This window comes from Silurus meridionalis, chromosome 21 (genome assembly GCF_014805685.1).
Source record: "Silurus meridionalis isolate SWU-2019-XX chromosome 21, ASM1480568v1, whole genome shotgun sequence".
Taxonomy (NCBI): domain Eukaryota; kingdom Metazoa; phylum Chordata; class Actinopteri; order Siluriformes; family Siluridae; genus Silurus; species Silurus meridionalis.
The window spans coordinates 2,473,476-2,497,023 of record NC_060904.1 but is presented as its reverse complement, the minus strand read 5'-3'; the positions used below and the strand labels follow the sequence as shown (position 1 = coordinate 2,497,023).

The 23,548-nt window shown below is 39.1% G+C and overlaps 3 protein-coding genes across 5 annotated transcripts; 2 read left to right on the top strand and 1 right to left on the bottom strand.

Moving 5' to 3' along the window:
• Nucleotides 1-1,313: 1,313 nt before the first annotated feature.
• zgc:112408 (uncharacterized protein LOC550260 homolog) lies at nt 1,314-3,919 on the top strand. Of its 2 annotated transcripts, XM_046833726.1 has the most exons (7): nt 1,314-1,454; nt 1,533-1,639; nt 2,540-2,609; nt 2,682-2,764; nt 2,848-3,051; nt 3,187-3,321; nt 3,481-3,919. In XM_046833726.1, the coding sequence occupies exons 1-7, from the start codon at nt 1,388-1,390 to the stop codon at nt 3,667-3,669; spliced, it is 855 nt and encodes a 284-aa protein (XP_046689682.1). In that variant the 5' UTR covers nt 1,314-1,387; the 3' UTR covers nt 3,670-3,919. The 2 variants fall into 2 exon arrangements, with proteins under 2 accessions (XP_046689682.1, XP_046689683.1); XM_046833727.1 differs by lacking the exon at nt 1,533-1,639 and having other exon boundaries at nt 1,371-1,454.
• A 341-nt stretch (nt 3,920-4,260) lies between these two features.
• On the top strand, nt 4,261-13,251 carry lipib (lipase, member Ib). Of its 2 annotated transcripts, none has more exons than XM_046833499.1 (10): nt 4,261-4,298; nt 7,836-8,212; nt 9,066-9,174; nt 9,459-9,560; nt 10,094-10,183; nt 10,270-10,437; nt 10,814-10,903; nt 10,994-11,102; nt 11,200-11,373; nt 12,125-13,251. In XM_046833499.1, exons 2-10 carry the CDS (start codon nt 8,069-8,071, stop codon nt 12,210-12,212), a joined length of 1,074 nt encoding a protein of 357 aa, XP_046689455.1. In that variant the 5' UTR covers nt 4,261-4,298; nt 7,836-8,068; the 3' UTR covers nt 12,213-13,251. The 2 variants fall into 2 exon arrangements, with proteins under 2 accessions (XP_046689455.1, XP_046689454.1); XM_046833498.1 differs by lacking the exon at nt 4,261-4,298 and adding an exon at nt 5,435-5,765.
• Nucleotides 13,115-22,426, bottom strand: zgc:112982 (uncharacterized protein LOC503771 homolog). Its single transcript, XM_046833497.1, has 11 exons — nt 22,227-22,426; nt 20,533-20,577; nt 19,949-20,440; nt 18,648-19,646; nt 15,265-15,434; nt 15,053-15,179; nt 14,350-14,407; nt 14,140-14,270; nt 13,970-14,057; nt 13,776-13,881; nt 13,115-13,652 (listed from the first exon to the last, which is right to left on the bottom strand). The coding sequence occupies exons 2-11, from the start codon at nt 20,568-20,570 to the stop codon at nt 13,639-13,641; spliced, it is 2,223 nt and encodes a 740-aa protein (XP_046689453.1). The 5' UTR covers nt 20,571-20,577; nt 22,227-22,426; the 3' UTR covers nt 13,115-13,638.
• Between the last annotated feature and the right edge of the window lie 1,122 nt (nt 22,427-23,548).

Below are 23,548 nucleotides of genomic sequence, written 5' to 3'. Positions count from 1 at the left end.
AACTCAGTAAAACTAGAAAGTGGCCACAAAATGACTTAAGTACAGTAACATAAGTAAAGTTTATTTACTCAAATACGTTACACAGATCGTCTTCAACCGAGTGAGAAACAGCTATTTCCAAACCAAGAGTTTTATCCATTTCTTGTTACATTTAATGTTACGTTACCTACAACCTTTAAAAACGTTCAAGCACATTATAACATCCATGGAAATGTCTTTTAAAAGGAGCATTTCATTTATCTTGTCTTTAATTTAATAAAGAAAATATCCTACTATAAGAAACAACATGACAATGCCCCCGTGCACAAATTCACCTCCATGATGATCTGCTTTCCATGGTTTGGAGTTTCAGATCTCCTTCTGTCGAGCTCCAACTTTATTAAACTCCTTTGGGATGAATGAGAATGCTGACTTCACCCCAGGCCTCCTCACCTTCTTACCTACAGCAGTACCTGACTTTAATCACGCAATTGTGAATAAATGAATCCTACAAATCTCCATAAAAATCTTGTGGAACATTTTAGTAGATGAGGGGAGATTATTATAACAGCAAATGGAGACTAAATATGTGTCTGGATCTTCAGAAACATGGACAATACCAATCTTATGCTCAGACTTTTGTCCATGTAGTGGATGTAAAAAACTATGTATATGTGTATATTTGACTCATGATTTATGTGAAGTTCATCTGACTTTTCTATAAGATGCAGGAGCGTTTTTATTCTTTTCCGATTATAAAAATTGAAGGGAAGATCTCGTTTCTTCGTTCTCACGCAAATATGACCAAAAACAATTTGGTGTGAATTATAAAGACAAAATAACCAGCTCAGAGCCAGGCCTCATTACACAACTCATTACACACTAATCATCGTCTCTCTCGTTACACTGAGCTTGTTATTATCCAGGACTCAGGTGCAGATGGTATTTTTTTCCCAAACACTTCTCTTTAACACGTTTAAGTGACCGTGTGATTGTGTGGCAATGACGCACATCACCATTTCAGGTTGTTTAGCTCTTCTTACATTTATTTGACTTAAATATGCCCTATATATTATTTCATCTCTCTATTTGCAAACATACATATATATATATATATATATATATATATATATATATATATATATATATATATATATATATATATATATATATATACAGATCTTATTAGTAGGCATGATGCCACATGGCATTAACATGGCATTATCATATTGGAAGAGGTGTGTGATTAAAGTAAACACAATGGTGAGATTGCGGCTTCTCACCTGGGTCCCTTGTTGATTCCAGTGTGTGAGGGGAGAAAAGGTTGGAAGTGTGAAAGCAGGGTTGAAGTTATTCAGTTTATTTAGTGTGAACTTCCCTCAGCATAACTCAGGCTTCAGAGTGCAATATGACTGAAAGGACTCGCAGCAAAGTGGATGCTGGTGTCTTAGGCGAGAATGAAGAATTTCAGACAGGTAAGGCATAAACAATACTGCTTTACTTTGGATTTACTTACAAACAGATTTGATTCATTAGACGACCTGCTTCACCAGATGTGGGTCGGTCGAAGAGTCTGGGCTTCTGTGGGCTCTGTCTCACAGCTCTGTCGTTTCTACTCATTCTCATGACTTTCCCAATTTCTATATGGTTCTGCTTAAAGGTAAGAACATTGCGTTCTGTTTAATAATTTGGAGAGCTGCGTCGATTTTATCATCAGATCTATATTCTATATATACACATACATACATACCGGGGTGTATCGATACACAAAATAAGATTTTTTAGTCTCCATTCGGTTCAATTTTGGGAAAGAAATCAAAACATAAAATTGCTTGAAGTTTTTTTATTAACGCAGTTTATTATTATTAACATTTGTGAACATCATCAGTTACCATTTTTTAAAGAATTTTAAATAAAATGCCTGCTTGGTTAAATATTATATAAATTAATATTTTATAATATTTTATACGAATAAAATAAAAATCTAATTAATGTAATACACGTTTTTATTATATCGATTAAACTGAGAAATCGTTTCGATTGGCACAAATTATATCAATTAAATAAATGGAAAAACTTAATTAAATACTGTACATTTGTTAGACCCTATTTGTGTAATACAGATGTGTGTGTGTGTGTTTGTGTGTGTGTGTGTGTGTGTGTGTGTGGGTATTACATTTAATATTCCAAAGATATGATCTTCTTAACTGGTCTACTTATTTCAGCAAACTTAAACAAATGTCTTCCCTCTATCCTTCATTCGTTCACTTCCTTGATATGTGGAATTGTCAGGATTTTTTCTTTTTAAGAGAAATTCTTGAAGCAGGACAAAAAACACTAAAGAATCCCCATTTCTTTCTTTAGTGTTTTCATGCATGCATAAAACAAATCTTATTTCTGGTACGAAGTCACAGTGACACTGCGCTGACTCGTGTTCCTTTTTTATACCCCTGACGTGTATGTTGAAACTCAAGATCGCAAATTTTATAATGAATTCACAAAGTATTTATTCCTTTATTTATTATTACCATTTATTCTGTCCATTCTATTCGATTAAAAGATCGTGAAGGAATACGAGAGGGCGGTTATTTTCCGTTTAGGGCGACTCCTCGGCGGAGCGAAGGGACCCGGTGAGTACGAATTCGATCTTAAACGAGTTCTCTAACAGAGACAAATGTAAACGTTTTGTTTCATTTTTAAAGGTATTTTCTGGATCCTTCCGTGTGTGGACACCTTTCGTAAGGTGGATCTGAGGACGGTTTCTTTCAACATTCCTCCTCAGGAGTTAAGTATCTTTCAGTTTGTTTTGAAAGTCAGTAAAATGAAAACAAGGTCGTGACCTTAACGGCTTCCTGCTCATCACTGCAGGTGCTGACCAAAGACTCAGTGACCATCATGGTAGATGGCGTGGTGTATTACAGAGTCTTTAATCCGACAATGTCTATTACTAAAGTGGAGGATGCTAATCTGGCTACGCAGATGCTGGCGCAAACCACTCTGAGGAACATGCTGGGCACCAAGAGCCTGGCGGACATCTTGCGAGACCGTGAGGAGATGGCGGAACAGATGGAGGTGGGCTTAGTTTGGTCAAATTTAATACACACTGTATACTGAAAGAAGTGACCAACAGTTGATTTTGTCACACACATTAAACTGAGCAGTGACGTCTAAACCTTCACCTTTCCCATCGCCGCTTCTGTCTGACAGGAAGTGCTCTATTCTGCGTCTAAGAACTGGGGGATTAAACTCGAGCGGGTTGAGCTGAAGGACGTCAAACTGCCCCAGACTTTACAGAGAGCCATGGCTGCTGAGGCTGAGGCCACCAGAGAGGCTCGCGCCAAGGTCAGGCTTCAAGGCCACTCTGATTGGCTGATGGTTCAGAATGCTGACCGACCCGGATGATTATTTATTAGACACGTTAGCAGATATATTTATTAGATGCAATCAGCCCCAGGATTAATGGTGTAATATTAAATCCTCTACTTCCTGTCTGCTGTACAGGTGATCGCTGCCGAGGGAGAGATGAAGGCCTCGTGTGCGCTGAAGGAGGCGGCGGACGTCATGTCCGAGTCTCCGGCTGCTCTCCAGCTGCGATACCTGCAGACGCTGGCTGAAATCGCTACAGAGAGGAACTCCACCGTGGTCTTCCCCATTCCCATGGACCTCATCACCAGCTTCATGAAGAAGTGAACGCACTCTGGGAAAATCTTAAAACTCCTGGATTGTATTTCATTTTTTTGTATGAACGCATATCATTCATTATGATGTTGCACTAATAGAGAAAGTGTGTAGGTAGTAGAATAAAGGCTGAAAGTCTGGATTGAACAACAGATCCTGGATATTTTAGTGCATTAGAATGTTTTTATCTTTCTACAAACTACATTATACATAAACTATATAAACACATGTACAGAACTATTGCTTATAGCAGAGGTTTTTAGACCCAAAAGAAAAAACGCCTGTCCCAATTATTCAAAAAAGTTAATAAATCCTTTTATGTAAATATGTATAATTATGAAGAGTGAAGAAAAGAGTGCAGGCAGGGTGGAGTGGGTGGAGAAGAGTGATAGCAGGAGTGATTTGTGATAGAAGAGTATCTGTGAGAGTGAAAGGGAAAGTTTATAGGACTGTGGTGAGACCTGAGATGTTGTATGGTGGCAGTCATACAGCAGACAGTGGCATTGAGTAAAAGACAGGAGGTGGAGCTGGAGGTAGCAGAGCTGAAGATGTTGAGATGTTTGTTGGGAGTGACGACGATGGACAGGATTAGAAATGAGTTTATTAGAGTGACAGCGCATGTAGGACGTTTTGGAGACAAGGTGAGGAGGTGTGCGATTGAGATGGTTTGGACATGTGCAGAGGAGGGACATGGGGTATGCTGCTTCATGTCTGTTGGTTCTTTCCACAAAACCTGCCATGGCTCATACTGCTTGTGGGTTAAGCTTGTAAACTATAATCGTTTACATGTTAATACAGATACTCTAATTCCTTTACTTTATTATACACCAATTTCGTGTATCCTGTGTAAAACAAACTGTCGGTTTCAGGAATGTGCTTTAAACATGCAACACATTTCTTTCTCTGCACAAAATGGTAATCAAGTAATGTAGTCAGAAAAACGTCTCTCCATCCCTCAGAGGTTAATTTATAAGTGTTTTACAAGTATTTATAACTTTAAAAAATATGATGAATTTATTTCCAAGCCCTGTGTGTAATAATACCAACAGACCACAAGGCGGCAGTAAAGCATCAAGTACTCAACATTTAATGCATTCTAACAAACAAAAGCAGTCTTTTTCTTTTTTTGTCGAGTTAACGTCATGATATATACGTAATTTATGTATTAATAATTTGTATGAAAGTAATGAAAATCTTAAAAATAAATACTGTAAAAAACGGAAGACCGTCGCGTTTTAAATGCAAACTGCGAAAGACCGCCATATTTATAGCTGTTCAAACACGTGACCTGTTTTCCGGGGCGAATCGACAAACCAATCAAATTGTAGTGTTGACATGATGTACACGCCGTTTGGCCTATCGCGTCTTTGCGGGGGCGGGACTTTTCAGGTTTTCAGACTCCAGCTGGTTGAGCTTTTTTAAAGTAATTACATTTTATTAGATTTTTTTTTTACATTAATAACTAATTAATTGAACAAATAACTAATAAACAGCTAATATGAATCTAAAAAAAAAAGATACTTTTTACAAACTAAAAAAAAACATTTAAGTTACAATAAACTACAAAATATAAAATCTTACACTATTTTATTTATGGATTTTATGTTTTTTCTTTTTAAGGAATTTAAGACACCATGTTGTATTTGGGAAAGGATCTCATCTGTTAACAGCCAAACTACAAAAGCTGAAGATACCAAAAGATGATACTTGGTCATGCTTCTAGTTCTAGTGTGGCTTTCACACAGCCATTTTAGGTATATTGTGTTATATTTTTACTGTAGTGGATCAGTTAGATCCTGAGCCAGAGGAACACGGTGCATTAGATATAGGAGGAGATCCACTGAAGGATATGCAGGGGTAGACCCTAGGGCCTATTGAGTAACCACACATGGAACACCTGAGGATTACAAAAGCTCTGATGTCCTCCAATTAGGTTTATCCCTCCGCTTTAACTCCAGCCTTCCCCGTGTGTACTTTCCTATCATCCCTCGTGTTGTGTCTCAGACATATTCGGCTTATTGGAGTGTCAATTCTTTCACGTTTTTGTCCATTAACAATGGCTTTTTGGAGGGTTATGCTTTTGGTGGGCTTCTTCTTGCTTGGCAGAGGTGAGAGACGAGACAAGCTGGTAGTTTGATTGGGTAGTTTAGTGAATCTGTTGTAGTTTCTTAATCAGAAAAGATAATTTTGTGGTTTAAAATGTATTTCTGCTCCGTTTTAACAGAAAATCTAAGAAATAAACAAAAAAACGTGTACTTTAGTACCAAAGTTTAGTACCAGTAAAGTACCTCTACATCAAAATCTGGACATTTATAAATCTCCCGATAAATGAAATAGCGGTTTATTGAAATATCTCAATCTAATGTTAAGTAGTAGTGTGTGAGACAGTGAGAAATATGATCTTCCCAATCCATATTATCAGCTACCTTCAGTTTTAGAGAAGAGTGTAATATTCTTCAAACTGAGTTCTGATGGAGCTTTAAAGGTCTGAGGTGATCAGGAAAAAGGAGAGAATACTCTACAGCTCTTCACTCCTAAAAGCATGTGAACTAGCATTTAGCTAGAAGCATTTAGCTAGCCAGCTACCTGATAAGACAATGACTTTTAACGCTTATCTCTTTAAAACAGTAATTTATGGGGTTAGTATTATAGACTTAACCTGAGCAATACTTACATGATTTAAAAGCAAAAGTCTCATTGGAATTAGAGAAATCTTGCTTGTTTACTGTTATTGTGTGCAGCCATGTTGATATGATGTAATGTGCAGAACCAGGGGTTAATCAGGGCTCAGAAATTCTCTAGTTGGACACTACCCTATTACTACCTTCTGTAATCACCTTACGCTTTTTAGAGGTCAGGTGAGAGAGACTGTGGTCAGCATGCAGCGAGAGAGAGGTGGAATGAAATGCTTTTTATAGCACTCTGATCCAATTGTACCGCTCAAATGAATGGTAAATACAGAGCTTAGATCCTTGCAAAACACAAAGGTTTGGAGCACACCGTTAGCAGGTGTTAGCATCGCTCGTTCTTCACAAAACACTAGGAAGGTGAACGAGGTGATAATGTTACGGCAGGAAATACCCAGTGTACGAGTTTGTGGATAAATGAAATAAATGTGCGGTGTAGTGAAGGGAAGCCGAAACCTTTGTAACCTCGTTACACTAGACAATCTGTTCAATCAGTAGCGGAAATAACACAAAGTACAGCGATTTCATTCATCTATTTAGCTGTGGTTAACGAAAGCTAAATATTTCAGCCCATTAAATAGAATGTGCTCCTGATGGTGCATTTGGAGGGTTTTGTTTTTAACCAAATAATAATGTTCCTTATAGATTCTTTTTTATTTGTAACCAAAAACCTTTTTTTTAGAACCAAAAAAATTGCTAGCTGCGAGTCTGTTTCTCCACTTTTTTCTTATTTAAATAACATGCAAAATATGTAAAAATGTAACTACATATTTAAATTAGCATCTAGATAAGAGAAAAGCCTGTTTTAAAAACTGCTTTCTGGTCCAGAAAACCAGAAGGTTTGTGTTTGTGCTTTATGTCGGCCATTTTATTTTCCCTCCTTAAACACAATTACAGGGTTGTAACTGAAACAGATACCAATGTTAGGAAATGCTAACTTTCTAATATAAGATTGATCACAAGGATAATGATGGCTGATAAATCATAAATCATTATGAGAAAATATTCCAGGTTTATGTCATGATAGCGCTAATGCTAACCCTGTTTGAACCACCAAAGACTCTGAGAGCAGATTTTTGTGTACATGAGCTCAACATACCAGTCAAATCTTCTTCAAATCGACCCATGTGACCTGAGAACCACCATCAAATCCTCTCAATCCTAATGCAACTTTAGCTACGTAGCTAGAAAATGCCTGAGGGAGTGTTTTAGTTGTTTCGAAATGTATTAAAATATATATAATATATACACTAAAAAAGGAAAAACTTTTTCAAGGTTCTGAAATTGTCTCATATTATTGCGTACTCTTTGTTGTTACACTTCTACAGTATGACAGAAAGGAAAGTAATAAAAAAATGTGTAAAAAAATGTGGAATATATTCACTATGTTAAAAGTAGGCCATAGGAAAATAATAAATAATAATATATATATATAAATAATAATAAAGGATAAAACTTGAATCTCCTGGTTTGTGTGTCCACTCTACCCAGGTGAAGGTAAAGTATGTGACAACTTTTCTGACGTGGATTTCCGTGAGGCGTTCTTAGGAACCAACCTGTATGTACGTCTGCTCCTGTACACACGCTCCAACCTAGACTGTGGCTATGAGCTTCCTCATTACAACTTCACCAAAGTTCCTCTGTTCCACGTGAGCCGACCCACCACCTTCGTCATTCATGGCTACCGGCCCACCGGTGCGCCCCCCATCTGGATTGACCATATCATGCGTCTGCTGGCTGAGCAGGCCGACATGAATGTCCTGGTGGTGGACTGGAACCGTGGAGCTGCCAACCTCAACTACTTCACCGCCGTAGCAAATACACGCCACGCCGCCGCCAACATCACCGCCTTCATACTCCGGATGACAGTGAGTCCCAGATCAATCCACAAGTCAGAACCCACGATCGACAAGCTGCTTTATTTCGTCTTAATTAAAACATATAAAAATGAAATGATGATACAATAAAAAAAAATATATATATATATAATAATTATAAAATTATTAAAGATGATTTATTAAAACAGAAAAAGCAGAAAGACCTGGAACTTTCATTACATGTCATCAATCCACACAAAATGGTCCATGATTTTGAACTAAGTAGAAAAAATCACACTATAAATTAATTTGTCGGTATTTTGTTTTAAGTTTAATTTACTGTTGAACTCTGTAACACATGATGAAAAATGTTTTCTGATTTAATAGCACCCAAAATTGAATTTTTGGATTTAACCAACCACTTTGAGTGCACCATCCTCACTGTGAAACATGGTGGTGGAAGCATCATATTATTGGACCTCTTGCATGCTTCATTTATGCAATTCTTACCCAGCTCTGATCTGGTAGCAAAATTGATGTTGTGTCACATTCCTTATATATTTTATATAAATATATATATATATATATATATATATATATATATATATATATATATATATATATATATATATATATATATATATATTTATATATTTATAAATAAATATATATTTATATTTTTATATTATTTTACCAGTAAATTTAATTTGATGATTGGGATTGAATACTCATACAAGATATTGTAACTAGCAAGTAATATAAGTCCCACCAAGACCTCCATTAATAGAGTTATATGTTTTCAATAAAAAGGACAAGTATATGAGGCTTATTTATTGTGTGTGTGTGTGTGTGTGTGTGTGTGTGTGTGTGTGTGTGTGTGTGTGTGTGTGTGTGTGTTTTTCAGGATGAGGGAGCATGTCTTGACTCGATTCATCTGATAGGAGTGAGTCTGGGTGCACATGTGGCTGGGTTTATAGGAGCCATGCTGGGGGGCCGAGTGGGACGAATCACAGGTGACAAACGAAAACTAGCCCTTAAAGAATGAATCGAATTCTCCAACATGTCTGTAGTGTGTATGTGATTACCAGACATGAGAAATTCTACATTTCTCTTTAGCGATGCTGAATATTTCAGACAAGACCTTCATTTTAACATATTTTAATAAACACAGTAGTCATTCGTTTTTGAATCTTTCTACAATTTTAGGAATCACAATTTATGCAAACATCTGAAAATGTGTCTCTCTAATGCTATTACTTGCTTTACCCATTGCTGACTGAACACTCCATGTGATCAGGTCTGGACCCGGCCGGCCCAATGTTTGCAGGCGTGCCTCCGGAGGAGCGTCTGGATCCGACAGACGCTCAATTTGTAGACGTCTTACACACAGACATGAACTGTAAGCACCCAATTTTCTCTTATAATTCCCTCCACTCTTCTGGGAAGGTGAGAAGGTGACTCCCTGAACACTTGTGTGCGTTCAGCTTTGCGATACCAGTTTGGGAATGAAACACGTGGCAGAGAAAGTCAGGTGTTCCAATACTTTTGTCAATATAGTGTAGCTTGATAGGTTAGCATTTATTAGCTTTCAGTACCAAATCTGGAAGTCGAGCACTATTATGGTCGATATTGTGTCAATATACAGTAACCCGTTGTCCATTACTGTATGAATAGCGATTAGCAACATGCTGGGTACGAGCTGTTTCATTCACACTCCAAGCATTGTCTGTAGATGTTTTTCTCGCCTAGTCAGCACTTCCTGTTAGCAATAAACTCCAAAGTGTTTTGCCACTGACACAGGAAGTAGCTCTTCCTTGAGCACATGTTGCAGTCTGTGTTAATCACTCATCGTCAACAGCCTCAACATCGAAGCAATACCCAACAGCAGTAATGTTATTGATGTGTATGATATTGATGCATTTGTCTTGACAGCATTTGGCCTCAGAGGAGCTAATGGCCATATCGATTTCTATGCCAATGGTGGATCAGACCAGCCAGGGTGCCCCGAGACTATCTTTGCAGGTCAGTCCATTTTTATTTCATACTATATTTAAAGATTAAAAAACAGGCTGTGATAAATATAATACTTGTTTTTTTTTCCTCCACAGGCAAGTCCTACTTTGTTTGTGACCACCAGCGCTCTGTGTTCCTCTACCTGTGTTCCCTAAACCGTACCTGTCGCCTCACTGCGTATCCCTGCTCCTCCTACAGTGACTTCATCAACGGCCAGTGCTTGCAGTGTGAGGCCTTTAAACCGGCTTCCTGTCCGGTTCTGGGTAACGCGCATGTACATCAGTACCACTTCATGACTTCATGCAATACACACATGAGTGAGGAAAACCAAGCAGGAAGTGTGTGATCACTGTGAGCCACCAGAACAGCTTTATTACTTCTTTGCATAAGATCATAAGGACTGTTTAAATGATGGTGGTGGTGTTAATTTAGTTTAATTCTGGTGAATATGAATATGACGATATATGACATGAAATATACTATATGACATGACGTTATATACTATGACTGATATCTTGCAACATTATATGGTATGACATTGATATATGATACACTAAATGATATGATATAATATATGACATGAGAAATACTTTATGATGTGAAATGATAAAGTGAATTCATTTAGGATTTTTCCTCAAGGATACGACTTGAGCCAGTGGAAGGACAAACTGCTGAAACTGGGACAGACTAAAGTTTACTTTTCCACCACCGCAGAGCCGCCATACAAGAGTGAGTTCACCAAACCGTGATACCTGATCTTGAAAAAAAAAAAAAATTGAATCCTGTAAGAAATCAAATATTTCCGTCTGCTTGTGACAGAGACGAGTTATGTAGTGGACGCTGTTACATGGAATCAGTACCTGCGATGGGGGGTCGTTATCCTTCGCCTACACAGCACCAAAAACGCCACAGAGACGAGGATCAACCAGTATGTCCATTTATCTTCATCTATATATATATTTCTTCCTAAGCTGCTGAGATTTGTCCTGCAGCTCATGACAAATGTGTCTGCCTTGTTGTTTAAGTAAGTTGCTACGGTTTGAGCAACACACCACTACGAGACTTCTCGCCCAGTTCGACGAGGACGTGTATCCGGTTCAGAAGATCTCCTTCCGGATTGTCACTGGAAACGTAATCGGGCCTCGATATAAGATTCGTCTCCTAAACATTACAATTACGCCACTGGATCTGCCAGAGAGGTGAGCGTGAAAAGCAAGGAAACTGCATTGAATTAGAAATGGGTACACAGCGTGTCATTGTTTATTTATATAATGAATACAAGTGCTATTATTGGACAATAATCGTATTCAGGTTCGGAATTCTAACTCCCCTTTCTCTTATACACTATATGGAGCAAAGTTTGTAGACACTTGGCCATAAGATTGGTATGTCCTTTTTGAACATTCATTCCTAATGTTTACTCTCCATTTGCTGTTATAATATCTTTCACTCTTCTTGGAAGATGTTCCTCTAGATTTTGTGGAGATTTGGGCTCATTTAGCCAGGTCAGGTACTGAGGTAGGTGAGGTGAGGAGGCCTGGGGTGCAGACAGGGTTAACATTCATCCTAAATGGTGTTCAAAAGGGTTGAAATTATATAGGAGGAGATCAGTGAAGCGGGCTTTGTGCACAGGGGCATCGTCATGCTAGAACAGTTTTAGGTCTCCTAGTTCAATTAAAGGGAAAATGTCATGCTGCTAAATGCATCCAAAGGCGCATATACAATTGTTTATCTCCAACTTTGTGATAAGTTTTCAAAAAATTCTCGTAAAAAAAAAAAAAAAAACGTAAATTTATGACAAATAAGCATAGCGCTACCTGCTGGTTGGTGTGTTGCTCACTTTTATCGAATATATACGATATACACATCAGTTTCTCTCATTTTTGTTGGTGAAGTGGAAGTCCATCATGTTATATGAAGTATCATCACTCGCTCTTCTGTCTCCTCCAGGCCTCCCATGTGCCGATACGACCTGGTTATGGAGGAGAATGCAGAGGTGACCTTTAAACCACTATCGTGCGATGCTGCTCAACGATAGGCTTCACAAAATTGTTGACTATGCAACGAGAAAACACAGAGGAGAACCTTCAGTGGATTTTGGATCATCTAGTGCCTTTAAGCGAAGACATTTTCTGTAATTATAGTCTGGTTTTATAGTCCAATGTACATCACAGTTCATTTCTACACTTGAGATGTTTGCGGATTTTTTTTCTATTTTGATTGAAACCATTTGTTTGGATATAGTAAATATCTGCTTGTTTAGTAGTTTTTTTTTTTTCGAAAAAATACATATTCGATGATAACCCGAACCCTAGATGATTTATAACATTTATATAGAATCTCATATGCATGTTTTTAGCCACAAAAGAATTTTTTAAAGATCCTGACTCGATGTGTGTCACACATTTACTTTTCCCCACCACAAATCAGACTATAGTGCTATAAGTGTTCCAAGCCTGGAGCTTCTGATCTCTTTTAACAGGGTTCCTACATACTTTTTCATGCTTTTCCAAAATGCATAGGACCCCTGCTGTAATCAGAATTCACTAGCATGCAGTCTGATTGGCTCCTCCTTGTGAGTAACGTCATGGACAACAAAATTCTCAGCTTTCGGATCCCTGGTCCTATTCTGAGCTCTCAGGTCTGTGTGAAGATTCTGTGCATGTTCTCATCAGTTTTCACATAGACTCCAGGTTCCCCTTCATCCTCCCATAGCCAGTGGTGGATTGATCAAATATTACCCCCTAGAGGGAGTGTGTGTGTGTGTGTGTGTGTGTCAGCATTTAATCCCATTCGAACTGTATTCCTGCCATGCACTCAGGATCTCTGGAATAGGCTTCAGACCCACTGTGACCCTGACCAGGATAAACTGCTTACAGAAAATGAATAAATGGTGACTGGTTATACTTGTGTGAAAATAATAATAACAAGGAGACAAGCTGTTATGTGTATATTTATTTCATACAAAACTATATGTACATTAATAGATGAAAATTCTTCTGAACATAAACAATTGTTTCTCTTAAAACAAATTAAAACATGATAAATGGGAGGGAAAATGTCGCAAAACCCACGGCTTGTTTCGTTGTTGAAAAAAACCCAAAAAAAACCCCGAAATATTGTGAATGCGATACATTGTGAAAAAGGGAGAAGGTTGAACCTGGTGATGATCATTAAAAAGGACTTACACTCTCTGGACAATATTGATATAATGTTGATTGCTGGTGCCTCTAATAACCAACAACGTTTTGGAACGTTTCCCAAATTTATGCTGCACGTAAAAATGATTACAGCATGTCGTTCTTTGATCTTTGTGATCAAAACAATGACATTTCATATAAATGACAGATGGAACTATTGATAAAGACGGAGACGGCATGTGAAGAAAATATAAAGTGTGTGTGAACACAAGATCGAGACACACTCGTGGTTACAATCCCGGAGCTTCACCTCTGTCCTGATCCTCACCATCGGGGGCCTGGAAAACGTGTAAAATATAAAAATATATAAATAAAAAAAATGAAACCACCTCGCTCCAGTAATAAAGCTTTACAGCATGTCTGAGTGTTTTGTAAAATGTAAAAATGAAAGTATGCTTTACCGTTGTTTAAGTTCCTTTTCATGCGTTGCCCGAGTCGATTGCGGGCGCGATTGAAATTCCGTCTGGGGTTGGAATTCACGGCGGGCCTTTTTGGGCGAGGTTCGTCCTGCAGCAGAGATGCACAAGAATCCTCAGAACACCTTGGATCATCTGAGACACAACCATTGCCTACAAGTGTAACCTGATCCACTCACCCAGTGTTCCGTCAGCTGGGGCACCTCCTCGGACCAGCCTGCCTCACACGAGTCTTCATCACCCACGTATACGGCCTCGTTCTCCTGACTGAGCATCAGCATGGGGTATGTGTTATATAAAAAGTGTTGAACATATCCGTGAATCAGAGCCGTAACTCGGTGCTTATTACCTCTGAGGCAGCATCTGAGGGAAATTCGCTCCGGCGATTGTGATCTTCACACCTTCCAGTCTCTCCAGTCTCTTTCTCTCCAGGTCATGCCGGAGATCACTGGGAGCAGGAAAAGGAGGCTTCCTCCGCGTCTAGATCAGGTGGATTTTGTTAACCAAGGCAGATCGTAGTACTTATGCAAAAGAGACTCTGTAATGCGCACTGATGTACCTGCATTGGACCAATCTTGCAGAAAATCTGAGTGTCTAATGATGCGGAACCAATTGGCCTGTAGGATTCATAAATAAAACACAGAACAAGTTCATTTTTGTCCAGGAGCATCGCAAAAGGTAATCATAATACTAAGCCTGTGTGTGTTCACCTCACTGCAGTAACTACACTGTAACCCTATAGCGCCATCACTTCTCCAAAGTGAATAAATGTTTTAGAATATGGACAAAAGTATTGGGAGACACCTGACCATTCAATTCTACCCTGTATACTCTCTTCACTTGAACCAGGAGACAAAACGTGTTCCAGCATGACAATGTGCCTGTGCACAAAGACTGGAGCATTAAAGCATTAAAGCAAATCCATGAAGATATGCTTTACATGGGTTGGATTGAAAAGATCTGCTGCTATAAATGTGAATGCTGACTGCACCTCAGGCCTCCTCACCTCACCTACATCAGTGCCTGACTTTAGCAACACCTTTGTGGCTGAATAAATCTCACACAAATCTAGTGGAACATCTTCCCAGAAGAGATAATTACAACAGCAACTTGAGATGTTTAAACAGAACATACCGTATACATATCTTATGGTCAGGTGTCTCATTTTGTGTATTGCACCGATTTGCAGAATCACCTCTAATGTAATGTTTTAGTGTGTACACAGCACAGTTACAATCTTACATCATGCACAGAACGGCTACCTGTTCACGTCAGGCCCGACGCCCTCCATGTCCTGCTCCTCCTCTGCGAACTTGTCCCCCAGAGAATACTCTTGTTCGTTAGAGAATCGCTCGTTAAGTGTGACGCCTTGCCCCTGGAAATAATTTTCTGAAATAGAAACAAAAGGATGGTGACCCAAACGCTCTAATGCTAATTAGATGAAAGCAACTCAATTAAACCAACTATTTCTGACCTTTGACTTGGTGCACCAGAGTGATGATCTCTTGTGCGAAGGTCCCGGAGTGCATCGCAGACTCCCTAAAAGTCCCAGAATGCTCCAGCATGGGCAGGAAGTCGAGACGCTGTCGACCCACATTGACCAAATCAAGTGACAACTGCCTTTCAGAGGAATAGCCTAAGTGGCTGTATAAAGGATTGGGAAAGGCAGAGGATGAAAAAAAGCCATTGCAATATTCAACTGCTTGGCAGGTTCACAGAAATGACGATGTACTAAACTCTTCATTTAACAACCAATCATAGAAACTGTAGGTAGGCAGTGTCACCATGACACTCATGTTGTCAATATTTTCTGAAAATTCAGATCTTAGGTCACAGAAACACACAGAACCACTGTGGGGCTGCAGATAAGTGAATTTGTGATGACAATCTTTTAAAAGATGATCACATTCGTCTTTGATCGTTCATAGATTTAGAATCTTGCTTATAGCTGTATGGCTGAAATGAAATCTCAATGATTTAAAAATTGTACAGTTTATATGGTTTAATCTGCAATTTATTCTAACTGGTATTAGCATCCTGATGAAAGTCATGTCTCCAGAATCTCTATTCACATCGACTTTTTCCTACTGCTCATATTATAACTGTACTTAAAGAGCTAATAAAGTAATGGACCAGACTTTTTAGAAAGTGTCTGGGTCTCTCCCAAGTAAATAAACTGCAGAAAAGTAGCGGGCATGAAATAGGGCTTAAATGCCAACCGTGTAATAGTCTTACAAGGACTTTTAATTGGTGCCATTTATATGCGTTTTTGAAAAGTCTTTGAAAGTCTACACAAATCGTTTTACGCGAATACATCACGATACATCTCGTTAAGATCTCAGGTCAACAATCCCAAACAAAACCATTCTTGAATGAAGCAATTCTAGGTCATTTCATTTTATTGATTCCTTATTAGCTACTCGATTAGGATGTGTGTGCTCTCTGGCCGGCGAAGCACTCCACTCTGCAAACGGATTTGCCGTACAGGTCGGATAGTAACGACGCTAATTTGAAACCAGAGATACGTCTTTAATGTGATTAGACATCTAATCTGGATCTCTACTCTGGAGTTTTGAGACCATCACCAAACCTACACACACAGAAAACCAGAACCTCTTTGTGAAATGTGAAAGGTTTCTCTTTCATCACATGGTGTACCTACAAAGCAGAGGTTGGCTATGCAACATTTTTGAAATAATCAATTTCAAAGTCTTATTGCAGGTTTCTCGAACTCAAGGCGATATTGTGTTTTATTATTCTACACAAGCTTTTAACGAGTTTAGATTCTACTTCAACCTTTGCTGCTTTGAAGTACACCACAGTCACAAAACAAATTAAAATGGATGGTGAAAAGTTCATGCCCCTTTTCCACTCTCCATTTGGTTCCTCTTCCCATCACTCTGGTGTGAATCGCCAACTCTGATGAGCTTCTGTTTAGCGGAGAATATTCAATAAATACAATTTTCCAGATCCATGAGAACAGGCTGAAAATGTCCTTGGATTATAAGGAACAGTAGCGACAGAATAAGTTTGTTCAGTGATCAACCAGGAATCCTCCATCTGGCTTACAGCTGAAGAAAGTCTTGTCCACTTCATGCTTAATGACTGCCGGTTTGAGAACATTCATTTTTGCTCCTTGATTTTGAAACTGAAGATTTGAAACACAAGAAGAACCCTTGGGTTGGACAGATTTTAATGAACTGTAAGATTAGAGAGAAAAGTTGAACAAACCACCACCAACAACCACACGATGATGAGCGTTCTCCATCATTCCAGAGGTATAAATGATTTTATTAGAAGAGATAAAAACGAGAGCCTGCTTCTTTGCTCTCTTCTCTGTGAAGGATTTGATTTCATCCATCTTGTGATATAGTGTGTCCACTTACAGGCATTAACATCAGTGAGTCAGCGTTGAGGAGAAATGAGCTTCGAAAACCTGAGTTCTTCTGGAATTCCTTTCTGGGAACTGGTGAACATTTGATGAAGTAGATCCTCTTGCAATCTTTAAACAGGATAATGTATCGATTATGAAGTGGTTGGCGGAAAAACAAAAAACATCCATGTAATATAGACTAACCCAATGGATGCTACGGTCAGAATTTATAAAACAGCTCCAGCAGAAATGTCAAAGTCACTACTTAATTCAGAGGAAAATTCTCTTCTTTGCCTTGATGTTAAAAATCATCGATGTGCTACAGAACAAAGGTGAGTACCAGCTTGCATTTTACAAAACTGCCATTTGAGGTGCAGCACCAACCAGGAAGTCCAACAGGTCCACCATCTCTCCATTGGGTTGTCATGTATATCCAACACCAGGTGGAGGTTCTCACAAAAACCAAAGAGTGATCATTAAAATTCTTTAGACTTACCTTCAGTCAGCATGAACATGGTAGCAAGTTTATTTTTGTAAGGCCGTGGGTTCTGGTATTTTGGTGGACACGTCATCTTTACTTCTCAAGAGTCTCTCCCAACTCTTGTCCCAAACCATCAAAATAAACACCTCTTCAAAAGGTCTCTCGATGATCAGGCTCCTCAAATTAAACTGACAGCATGAAGACTCCTTCTGTCGGGGCATTGAGCAAGTAAATCCGACTACTAGAGGCAGAACTTTATAACCTTTGGGTGGAATTTAATGATGTCACATCTGGTTCATCTCCAGGCAACTTGAACATCGTCTGCTCCACGGAGACTGGGATGAAACTGAAGAAAAACAAACGCTGCTTCTTTTTCCACCATTGTCCAAACTCTTGCCAGTAACTTTGGTAAAAATTGTTGAATTTCTTCCCACGACTTCCTGAAAGTCCTTCAAGATTGTGACCAGTAGACATTCCACAGTATAGCTCAAAGCATGATTTGCTAAAATGCTTTTAAAACTCGGTGCTCCTCGCAGGTACCACATGGTATTCTGACTCCATCATCATCATCATCATCATCATCATCATCCAGCAGGTTAAATACCTGGTGCACTTCACAAGGAAAGTGTGAGGAAGAGTCCCAGGTGTGAGGTAACCATCTAGGACATTCTTTATGTTCAATCTCAAGGTTATCAGGGATCCATTCTTCTCCAGAAAAATGTGATAACAGGAATCTTGTCAGGAGCTGCATGCAAAATAATCCAATGAATAAAATCTGGAATTATTTGAAGGTCTGATGGTCAGTTTCCATTGGATTCCTGCTTCCTAAAATCAGAGAAACGTCTGTTTGCTTGATGATGTGTAATGGTTCAAATTCCACAAATGGGTGCTTTCAGCTTCTCTGGGTTGATTCTTCTTTAACCAGTAACTTCCTGCTGTGAATCTAGAAAAGAGGCATGAACTTTTACCCATACCCTACAATACTGCTGCGGCGATACCATACCTGCTCTGGCCAATTGGGCGACTCATGTCCACTTTGATCTTCAGAGTCTCGTGACCGGCAAAATCCGTAACAGCTCCAGGATGGCTCAAAAGCCTTTGCTGAAGATTTCTTTTCGGATTGTTTCCGTGTCCCGGCACGCCACCATGCTTCCCTCTCGGTTGCACCTCTCCTTTCCAGCTGTGAACAGAGGCACTTGCCCTATTGCCCTCATCCATTCTGTAGTCTCGATCATTCACTGCATCCATGTGACCATGGGGCTCTCTTGAATGTGATCCCATCCTTGGCTGTTCCTTGTGGTGTCGCATGCCTCTTTCAGCCGAAGTGTTATGGAATCTTGAGTCTTCTCTCATATCATAGTTCAACAAACCACTGGGGCTCTCATGTGAGATTTCTGGCTGATCATTATAATCCCTTCCATGTTTATGGCGTTCCATGCTTCTTGAGGATCTTCTTCCCCCTTGTGGTTCACTGTTTTTTGCATAACCTCTTGGTAAATCATTTCCTCTCAGTGAATTACTTCTCCTTGGATGTTCTCGATCCCCAACTAGATCACGGCTCCTTGGATGCTCCTGTTGCCTAAAATTACCACTGCCCTGTGGATACCCTCTGCCTCTCTCTGGATCACGTGTTCCTGGATGCTCATGCTGGCTAACCGGATTGCGGCTCCTTGGAAGCTCTCGGTCTCTAATGGGACCACCGCTTCTTAGTTGCTCGTTGTCTCTAACCACATCGTGGCTCCGTGGACGCTCTCGGTCCCTACTTAGATCATGGGTCCTTGAATGCCCAGGCTCTCTGGTTGGATCGCGACTTCTCGGACGTTCCCGTTCCCTACCTGGATTGAGAATCCTTACATCGTGTTTTGGGATCCCATGATCATGCTCCACTATAAGAGGGGTACACTGTGGGCTGAAGCCCCTGTGTGATGTAGTATATTCCTCCCGTAGGTCCAACTCATGGAATCCTTCAAAATGTAGCTGCGTATAATTTGACTTCAGTGACCTGTGTTGGAAAAGCAAGGACAATATGTTCAACATTAAAATAATAAGAAAACAGACAAACAAAGGAAAAGCTAGGATGGCTAATAGACTGCGTAGGTTAAGGCGCTAGCCGTGAACTGTCTGTCCTTTACAAGCTGCCTGGTGACCAGGAACAGCCTTCAAAAAGTGAATAAATGAATACATTTTAAAATGGGGATATGTAATAAATAATTGCTTTGTAAATGTTCAAAATGTCCTAAATCTACATGAATCCGTGTTTTCGCCACTCCTTTCCTTCGCTTCAGAAGATCAGTGTTCCTGTACCTCTCGCTGTAGGCGCTTCTTGCAAATCGGTCTTCATGTTCTTCATTATGATAGACGTGCTCCATTCGGTCATGTCTCTTTCCTTGTGAATGCCTAGAGGCACCATCGTGCTCCGTCCTCCTCTGACCTGGAGAAAGAACCCTCTTATGTGATTCCATGCCATAACGTGACGCTTCCAGGGAAGACAATTGCTCCCTAGGCAGCTGTCTCGGACAGCGCGTCGAATCCTCTTCGAAACTCCGGACGCCATCCTGCACGTGGTGCTTCGACATGGACGAAACGTTTCGCTTTTCAACACGACCGATAGCCTCGATGAACTTGGCCCAGTGGTCAACCTGCTCCTCTGCTTGAGAGGACCCGTTATCCCAACGTACGCCGCCGTCCGCGTTTCTGCTGTTGACATTTTCAGAACCTCTCCACGGATCAGAACGCACCGCCCCGTGGTACTGCTCACCGTAATATCCGTCTCGCCTTCCGAGCAGCGACGAAGTTCTGTATAAATGAAGTGGTTGGTAATTAAAATGTTTAACCAAAAAAAAAACAAAAGGACTACATTTTTATTATCTCAAACTATTCGCAAATACCTTGAATGCGGAGGTGATCTTGAACGGTGCCGTGACATTGTCACCCTTAAATACAAAAGAACGTCAGCTACATGTGCAAGCGATAGAAAAGTAGGTCTAAACGACCAAAAACATGAAAAAGAAATCAAAGTGTGTTGAACAAGTCAGAATGAACCAAAATACAGTACGCTTTCATTCATATATAACATGTCGGTTCAGTCCCATTCTACATTTATCATTTGTGTTTTTCTTATGTCCTTCATTTGCATTATAGACTGCTTAAAGGATTTACAAATTTCATTGTATGATGGAACCGTTTCCTCGACCAACTCGTGAGTCTTTTGGAGTCGCGTTGATAGTTAGTTGATAGCTGTTAGGAAGTTTACTATCCAGCTCGAACGACCAGTTGTAAGAAAGGATCACTATCCGGATAGAAGGATAAAACGTAAGGAAGGTTATCTGGTGTGTGCTGATCAGGAGATTGTACTCACCCCAACATGTCAGTAAAACCACAGTATAGGATTCAGAACACTCAAACTTTACTGGGTTTAGGATTTGATTTTGTGTGGTGTGTTTCTCGCAGTCATCTAGCTGCTGTTCGATAGAATGCGTGATGTCGACTGCTGCTCAGTGTTCTAGGTCTTTTAAGCTATTGATGGAGTAGGTGCAGTGACGTCACAGAGGTAACCCATCATGAATGGTAAACTGTGACACTCCCTCTAGTGGTAAAACGTGGAAATACAACTGAAGGGGAACGCTTTCCTACAATAGCGATGGCTTAAAACAGTATAATGCCACTGATATCAAGTTAATAAAATTCTCAATAATAACAAATAGTTTATTCTATATTTAAAAAGTGTTTCGTTTGATTAGAAGGTGAACAACTGCAGCACCGTTACTCCTCACTGCCGAAGCCAAAGGTGACAATATAGAGATCGATAAATAGAATATAGGATTCAATAAAGATCAGTTGAGTGATGGAAATAGTGGTGCAAAAAACAAAAAACATTAAATATGTACAAATTGTGTAAAGGTGCATTAGGTCACAAACTTTGGAAATGAAATAAAATTGTAGTGTGTTATTTAAAATATACAATAATTTAATAAATAAGCCCCGCCCCCAATCAACATGACATTTCAGCTACCATACATTATAAAGGACGGTCATATCACAAGCAACACAACTTACACACACAATTATATACTAAATATTAATATCAAAATCCAAAAACAACTTATAGAAATTGGTCGTTTCTAAAAAATCATGACTTCTGCTCAGACAACTGAGTGCCCTGGGTTTATTTAAGACGCAGTGTGTGTGTGTGTGTGTGTGTGTGTGTGTGTGTGTGTGTGTGTGTGACTGCTTATAAACGAAAGTAATGTTTATAATAAAGCTACTTGACTTGATCTGAGTGAAGAAATAAACCGATACAATAAAATAATTAATGTTTGTTTTTTTTTGCTTCCACGTTTCCATTTAGCAGAGCTAGCACCCCGTCTCCGTTTCCAGAGCTGGTTAGCTGTTAGCTTTAATTAGCACCCATATTATTATTTAAATTACTAATGTATGATAATTTGATTCTTCTTATTTCCCACAAACTCATTCCTCATCTAAAACACCGACAGCAGAAGGATGTAAGAATTCCGACCTCAGGTATCAGTGGCTGCCTGCTAGCACTAGCTTTAGCATTAGCAACGTTAGCTTTATCCCTTACCCTTCTTCACGTCTCAGTTTAAACCCCAGGACACGGGGCGTCCACCAGAACACCAGATCCTCAGCCTGCAGTGTGTGAACAGAACCGGACCGGGAACCGGAACATTCCCGTCGCCAAGACGCCACAAAAGAGCGCTAACAAGTGAAAACAGAGCGCGAGCTGCCTGCCTGTCCAAAACGCTCCATGAAGCGTGACCCGGAAGTGCGTCACTCGGCGTCTTTTCACAGCTTTCAACTTTTTTTCTTTATGTAATAATAGTAATATAATCTGTTATTAATAATAATAACAACATATTGTTTGTATAATTATTATTATTAAATGTTAATGAAATTGATAATATAATAAATTATGTCATACAGTAATTGTTGTGATTTTATATTTTATATATTTATATTAATATACTATACAGTAATGTCTATATATATATATATATATATATATATATATATATATATATATATATATATATATATATATATATGTGTGTGTGTGTGTGTGTGTGTGTGTGTGTGTGTGTGTGTGTGTGTGTGTGTACTGATACATAAATGAACTTTCCAAGAAGGCCAACAATGTACAAAAAAATTTTTTTGATTGGTTTTATGAAATATTCACATTTTTTGAAATAGTAAATTGGTGGGTTTTTGTTAAATGTGAGCCAAAATCATTACAATGAAAAGAAATATACACTTGAAATATATCAGTCTGTGTGTGATGAATCTATATAACATCCGAGTTTCCCTTTTTGTATTGAATTACTAAAATAAATCAACTTTTTAATTATATTTATTGAGGATGAGGTGCAGTTCATGAGTGGAAGGAGACGTAAACATTCTAGCAGCATCCTAACGTATTGCACCACAAATACGCTGCTATGTTCACATGAAACTTCAAATATTAGTACAATTGTGTTGTATCGCTAACATACAGTTTGTTGTATCGCTGACATTACATTCCGTTATTTCATTCACACTCTACATTAATACTGAAGACATCAAAACTATGAAAAAACACGTTTGGAATGATGTAGTAAACAAAAACCAAGTATATGTTTTTTAGTTTTGGATTCTTCAAAGTCCTGACCGTTTTGCTTTGATGACAGCTTTAAGTGTGCCATGTGGGTAAGCGGTCATCGAAGTTTACTGTAACTACTTTGAGCAATCTAAGATCTAAAACATATTCAGGGTTATATAACGTTTCTGTTCCTTACATAGTTCCTTACATAGTTCTCGGTCCCCCATGTCAGCGACGTGTTTAATTCCATCCACATTCTTTCATGGTCCAAATGTCTTCAGTATATGTATATATATAGTGTATAGTCAGGT

Bases quoted from the DNA above. Each gene is read 5' to 3' on its own strand.
- zgc:112408 (XM_046833726.1), top strand. From the start codon at position 1,388: ATGACTGAAAGGACTCGCAGCAAAGTGGATGCTGGTGTCTTAGGCGAG. The intron at 2,610-2,681 runs GTGAGTACGAAT...TCATTTTTAAAG, and splicing joins CGGCGGAGCGAAGGGACCCG to GTATTTTCTGGATCCTTCCG. The intron at 3,052-3,186 runs GTGGGCTTAGTT...TCTGTCTGACAG, and splicing joins AGATGGCGGAACAGATGGAG to GAAGTGCTCTATTCTGCGTC.
- lipib (XM_046833498.1), top strand. From the start codon at position 5,714: ATGGCTTTTTGGAGGGTTATGCTTTTGGTGGGCTTCTTCTTGCTTGGC. The intron at 10,184-10,269 runs GTCAGTCCATTT...TTTCCTCCACAG, and splicing joins CCCCGAGACTATCTTTGCAG to GCAAGTCCTACTTTGTTTGT. The intron at 11,103-11,199 runs GTATGTCCATTT...TTGTTGTTTAAG, and splicing joins ACAGAGACGAGGATCAACCA to TAAGTTGCTACGGTTTGAGC.
- zgc:112982 (XM_046833497.1), bottom strand. From the start codon at position 20,570: ATGTCACGGCACCGTTCAAGATCACCTCCGCATTCAAG. The intron at 15,435-18,647 runs GTATGGTATCGC...TCCTTTATACAG, and splicing joins CGCCCAATTGGCCAGAGCAG to CCACTTAGGCTATTCCTCTG. The intron at 14,271-14,349 runs GTACATCAGTGC...CACCTGATCTAG, and splicing joins GCAAGATTGGTCCAATGCAG to ACGCGGAGGAAGCCTCCTTT.